General features: G+C 40.4%; 1 protein-coding gene across 1 annotated transcript in view; it reads left to right on the forward strand.

Annotated features, from left to right (window-relative positions):
• The first annotated feature begins 210 nt into the window (after positions 1–210).
• LOC104628747 (zinc finger matrin-type protein 1-like) overlaps positions 211–6254 on the forward strand; it is a 7487-nt gene continuing 1443 nt past the window's right edge. Inside the window, exons 1-6 of the mRNA XM_010297425.1 lie at positions 211–214; positions 698–804; positions 2458–2565; positions 2655–2829; positions 3578–3826; positions 5396–5510. Coding sequence (XP_010295727.1) covers positions 211–214; positions 698–804; positions 2458–2565; positions 2655–2829; positions 3578–3826; positions 5396–5510 — 758 coding nt within the window. The remainder of the gene's footprint in view (positions 215–697; positions 805–2457; positions 2566–2654; positions 2830–3577; positions 3827–5395; positions 5511–6254) is intronic.

The raw sequence follows: 6254 nt of genomic DNA on the forward strand, positions 1-6254 counted from the left end.
TTTAAGTGCTTGTTAGAGTATGTCCCCCCAGATCAAATGTGCCTGCACATACAATTACTCAGGAATAGCATCAAGTCTGGGCCAGTTTTAGTATGAATTGAAGTGTGTACAGGTCATGCGTTAACTGGGAAAAGGGCAAAGAAAATCAAAACAAGCCATTGGAGCAATTTTTCACCATATAACTAAAGCAGTTAAATTGTTATAGGGGACATGGGTACGACCATCCGAAGCATCTGAGACCTCCTGGCCTTTCTCATGTACTGAGCTACTCCCAGACTTTCTTTAAACTTCTCCTTTAAGGAGTATTCACATATTTAGCTGTGTGATCTAGTCCAGTTAAAATCCTTCTTTTTAGGCTGTTAGTCAAGTATTTCTGACATTGTGGCCTACTTGTAGTGGACTGAAAACCCAATGAAGAGCCTCTGTCTTTGTTTTTAAAGTCCAGGTACTCTTACAGTAATACTTCATAAGTCCATGAGAGCAATACTTCTGTAAGTAGGAAGGTTTAGGTGGCTTTACAGCATCACTTTGAAGCCAGAGTGAGGCACGGTGTGATTCGCTGCATGCGAACATTGGTTCCTTCATCCTGCGCTGCATGTGAATATTCAAGTGGTTGATGTTTCATTTAAGCAGAGAGACACGAATATATCTTGTCATAACTACTGGCTGATTTTTGTGTTTTGCTTTTTCCATTTAGATGACATTTTAGATGAGGCAACAAGGAAGGACCTCTTCACCGACACTTTCTGTAAGGTTTGTGGGGCAGTGCTGCAGTTTGAGTCTCAAAGGACATCACACTATAAGGTAGGCTGGAAAGGAGAATTTCTCCTAGCAAGCACTGGAGCTTTGGTTTATTTGTTTGGGGTTTCTACATAGTGTTATAAAAGACTTTTTATAGTGTGTTTCTCAAGGTTTATGCTAGGTGTGGACATTAACCTGACTTAAATATTGTGAGTCTACTAATAGTGAAGGGCGATCACCTGCATATTGCAGCATGATTTTAGATGGAACTGAGCAGGTTCAAGCCATGCTGTATATGGGATTGAAGCAGATCTGCACCACGTGAGCCAGAACATATGTATGGCACTGGGCAGTGCTAGCTACAGAGGATTGAGGTTGTGCCTCCTGAGGCTTCATCCAGTGGTACACACGTGCTGCTCTGTGCACCAGTGTCTGCTTGAGGCATGTTGTATGAATCCTGCTGAAGGCATTTCTTGGAACAGTTGTGTGCTTTGGGATATTACTGTAGACACGGGCAAGCATGGTTTGTCTTGAAACTTGATCCTGAGAATGTGCAGGTTTGCAGGCATAGGCATTTCTGTCTTTTTCTTTCTTCTTGAAAAAGTTAGTTTAAAATGTCATTTGCTGTCAGAAGTCTTTCTTGCTATTCACATTACTAAGACTCCGGTCTTGCAAGGTGTTGTATTTACTTACTTCAATTTGACTTAAGGAGCATTTGTGCTGTCTGAACTTCACAGAGTTCAGACCCTCAGTATGATGTTCTGTTTCTTGGATCCAAATCCAGTTGAGAATAATAGATGCAATTGTAAAGTTACCTGACTTCACCATTACAAATCAAATTGATGGAAATAACGACTCTTTTTTTTCTCGGTTGTATTATCTAGCCAGGTATGATAGGACCACTTTCATAATATTGTTATCATATGCTGCACTGCTCCTCAGAATCCTTAAAGGGCATCTGAAAAGCATCAGATCAGAGAAGGCAAGTTACTACTTTTGCTTTGTAGGTTACCACTATATAGGGTGGCATGTAGGTAAGTGCGTTACAAGTGCAAGAGTTTGAAGGTTATAGGTTGAGAGAGCATCTAAGAATTAAAAAATAATTGCATCTAAGGAAGTATACGTTAACACCCAATTTTAGTTACCTGGACTATTGTATCCTTGGTAGAAAGGTGTAGAAATCTCCATAGACTGACTCCAAGCTGGAGATACTTTCACTCAACTTCCAGGAAAATCTGTTTCTCTCCACTGACTGTATGGGAAGACTAGATTTCTTTAGGAAGGTAAGTTCAGCCGTGCTGCCTGTCATTCTTCTGTGCCAGGACATGGGACAGCCTTCATGTCAAGCCCCCAGGCTTAGTGGTAAAGGAGTACAGCAGATATGCTCTGTTGCATGGCCGCATTCCTTTCCTTACTCATTTTAGTGTCCCTGTTTATAAGGGGACGTGTCAGGGTTTTTGATTCCCCAAATAGTTGAGAGTGGATGACTCTGGCTGCTTGAGGCAAAACGTTATGAGTAATACTAAGTACTATATTATTGATTAAAGTATAGTATTGTTGCATGAGCTGGCGTTTGTCCTCTTGTGGCTCTACTTTATACAAATACAATTTGGCAAGTATTGAAAGCAGTTTTTGACGAATGAAGTCCAAGTCACTGGATATATCACTGCTTGGATCCTTGTTACTGGAATAGGAATAATTCTAGTCTCTTCCCAGAGCAAAAAGCATGCTCAGAAAGTTCGTGTTTACATCCAAATGCATGGTGAGAAGGATGAAAGGCAGGAGCGTGACAAACAGAAGAAAACAGATTGTGTCAATTTTCAGGTGACTGTTCCTCTCCATCTCTAAATAAAATGTTTCCTTGTGTGCTTCAGTGAAGTCTCGTAACTGAGCTTGCCCTTGTCTGGTTTCAGATGGATGGGAGTGGAGTAGTGGACAAAAGCAAATACTGTGACCTCTGCAACATGTTTTTTACTTCCTCAGTCGTTGCTTTGTCTCACTACTTGGGAAAGATCCATGCTAAAAAACTGAAGCAATTATCAGGAGACCAAACCCCCATGCCAGCACAGAGCGTGCAGCCTGTTTCTGGTAAGAACTAAATAGTTTGCTTTGTATGTGTTTTCCTGTCACTCTCTGAAACAAATACAGAGAAGTATATTCCTACACTTGCCATGTCTCCATGCCTTTCTCTTCTGCCAAAGTTGTGGAGCTGTCTTGTGGTAACTCCTTAGGTGAATAAACAAAGATGCTACCCTGTGCAATTATGAAGCTTTCAAATTCCCTATCTTTCATTGACTGAAACTAAAGGCAAATATTTCACGTTTTTTCTTAATGAAAGGTGCTTATTGTTGTTCTGAGAATTCATTGCAGTCCCAACAAGATGTTCCTCTGATAAATTAATATGATAAAAAAATTAAAAAACAATCAGTCCACGAGCAACACTTAACTGCTGTTAGTCCTGTACAAGTTGCTGAACTGTATTTAAAGATGGAGCATGGTGTATGTGCTCTGAACCACCTTCCGCAGGGTACCTCTTTCTTCTTGGACTGTATAAGGACCTTAGAGTGACTAGCCATCAAACACGGCTGATCTTTACGTATCTAATGGTGTGGTTTCTGAAATATTCCAGGATTGTGTTCCTTATCAGTCTGTACTTTCACATCCTTGCAAGGACTAAGATGAGACTATAGTCTCTTGCAAGTAGTTCAGCACCCAGCAAACTGTTCTCCTTTCTGGCTCTGTAGTTCTTCAGTCACCTGTTCTGCTCCATGGAACTGTTTTAGCCTTTCCTTTGCTGTGCTTTCAGTGGATTTATCCTTTACTTCCATGTCTCCAGCTCTACAGAAGCCATCAGCTGAGAAGCCCTTGGTACCTTCAAATGCTGAAGAGTCTTCGTCATCCTCCAACACAAGGCTGAAGTTAAATGATCCAGACAAGTACTGCAAGCTCTGCTGTGCTCCCTTCAATAATCCACTTGTGGCCCAGGAGCATTATGTTGGTAAGAAACACAGAAGAAATGAAGCACGGAAAAAGATACTGGAGGAGCTAGGAGACAAAGCTGTCCCTGCAGAATCCAGCACAAATGGTAAGTGGAACATGAGCAAGTGTTGCAATCTCTGAGTGTAGCTTAAGTGCTCAGTTCTGATTTGTTCAAGGAACTGCTCTGATGTGTGCAAGGGAATGATAGTCTTCTGTGTTACTGAACAAGTTCATTTCTTCCTTTCTGTTTGGTCTATGAACTGCTAAATTTCCATCTCTGACAGCTGGAGGTTGGAAAATAATTCTTACTGACTTGGAGACCCAAACCCAGCCCTCACTGAGTTCTGAAGTCAAATTCAAAGGATCATAGAAAATAGCCCAGTCCTCTAAGTCCAAGTCCAGGATCTGTATCATTTTATCTGTATCATTCTTAAGATGTTCATCTACCTTGTTCTTAAAAACTGTCTGTGTTGGAAACTCCACAACCTCAATAAGAAACATCTCCCAGGACTTCTTCATCTGTACCTTCCCGATCTTAAAACCTTCTACTGACATTGAACTTAGTGCTCTCTGATCGCAATGTATTTCTTCACTGTGAACAAGAAGCAGACACAAGAATTGAATCATTTGTTTCCTTTTTGTCGCATTCTTTAAATAATTGAAAACTGGTGTCATGTCTTCCATTAATATTTTATTCATTAAGCGGGTTGTCATAATTATTTCAATCTTCCCACCTAAGGAAATTTGTTTCCTAAACAGTCACTGCTCACTAGCCTCCTGTCAGGACTGACTCCAGCTCAAGCGCTGTGTCTAAAGCCAAGGCCCTGTTGCTGTGCAACTTCCATTAATTTTGAGGGGGCATCATCTGGTCCTGTGCAACAGAACTGTCCATCCTTTCTTTAGTAAGGAATTAAAAATCCTACCTCATAGTCAAAAGTCATTGTTAGTATAAAACAGCTCTCATTAAATCATGCTATAATTTAAACAAAATAATATGTTCTGATGCAAAGCAATAGCCCATAGAATTAGTGCTGCATTTTGCTAATGGATGAAGCTCTTGGGTTTGCATGGGGAAAAAGGTTACTCACTGGTTTAAGAATACTTAGGTCTATGGATGACACAGCTTGTAGGAGAGGAGGAAGTGACAACCTAGAAAACACAAGGTTTTCCTCATCTGACCTTACCTTATATTTGCCTGAGACTCTGTGTACCATGTTCATAAAGCACTGTATCAACAATTCCCTCTGCATCTTCACGGAGTTGAACCAACGCTGCATGAACATTTGAGCAGGTAATGTTTAAACTGTTTTTAATTAAATCTGGACTGACTGGATTGGTATCTGTTGGTGCTTGCTTTGTGTCAGGTATTTACAATAGTATTTAATTTTTCAGTATAGTTCATTCTCATCAGCATGTGACAACAGTTTACTGGAATTCTCTTGGATCACGTCAGTCATCAGAAATACTCTTTGCGAATGTTTGAACCGTGGTTACGCTGCAACTGTACACCTCACCAGCTCCCTTCATAAATATTCTTCTAGTGTAAAATTGCAGCAGAGACTGTATCTGTCTAAAAACGCTGTTTATGGGAACATTATCTTAGGACTCTTGCATGGGATGAGATCGTGATGTGCTCTGAGTTTTGCCTTTCATTTGCAGTCTCTCTAACCACCAGGTTCTTTCTTTTCAGCAGTTGGGGTTGGTTGTTACATGTGCCCCGTATGTAATGTCATACTTACTTCTATAGAAACATACCAGTCCCACATGCAAGGAAATAAGCACCGGATTAAGTAAGTCAATAAATCTTTTGTTACTATTCCTCTGTAGTTTGTGCTTTCAGATTTTTTCATTAGCCCTGTTGCTTGCTGTTAAGTGACTTTGACTAGTTCGTGGGGCTTTTTATTTGGGATTTTTTGGTTGTTGTTTAGTTTTGGTTTGGTTTACTGGTTTTAAGTGGCACTGTCCATTTAAACATCACACTTGTGACTGAAATTCAGTCTTAGAATTTGCACAGTTGCATCTTCAATGACAACCCACAGGAAAGGTCCTGAAACCCATTTTGCTATCTGGGGGTAGCAGCACCTGTTTTGGTACAGCATCTTCAGTGCTCAGTCTAGAAGGAAATGGTCTGAACTTGAAGATTCCTATTGGCAGGTCAAAGACGACCTTAATCCTGAAAAGTGCCAAGTCTCCATCAGTTGTGTTGCTTTCAGGATTCATCAACACGCATCTTACATTTGGCATAAGATCATTTATGGGGTAGATGATAGCTCTTGTACTTTCCCTTTTACCCAGAAGAGGGCTTATAGACTGTGTTAATTGCAGAATGGATCTTGTGGTGATTTAAGGTGTACTTTTTGGAGATTGCTGTGCAAGTAGGCTAAGTATCAAAATTGCTTACATGTTAAGCATTTTGATAAGGCATATTTTAAGTGAAGGCACAATAATAATATAACCACAAGAGACTGACATAGATATGATTTTAAATGTTTGTTTCGTCAAAAGAATTGGTCCCCAAAACCAGCAGTGTAGGG

The sequence above is a fragment of the Phaethon lepturus genome, unplaced genomic scaffold (assembly GCF_000687285.1).
Source record: "Phaethon lepturus isolate BGI_N335 unplaced genomic scaffold, ASM68728v1 scaffold36451, whole genome shotgun sequence".
Lineage (NCBI taxonomy): Eukaryota > Metazoa > Chordata > Aves > Phaethontiformes > Phaethontidae > Phaethon > Phaethon lepturus.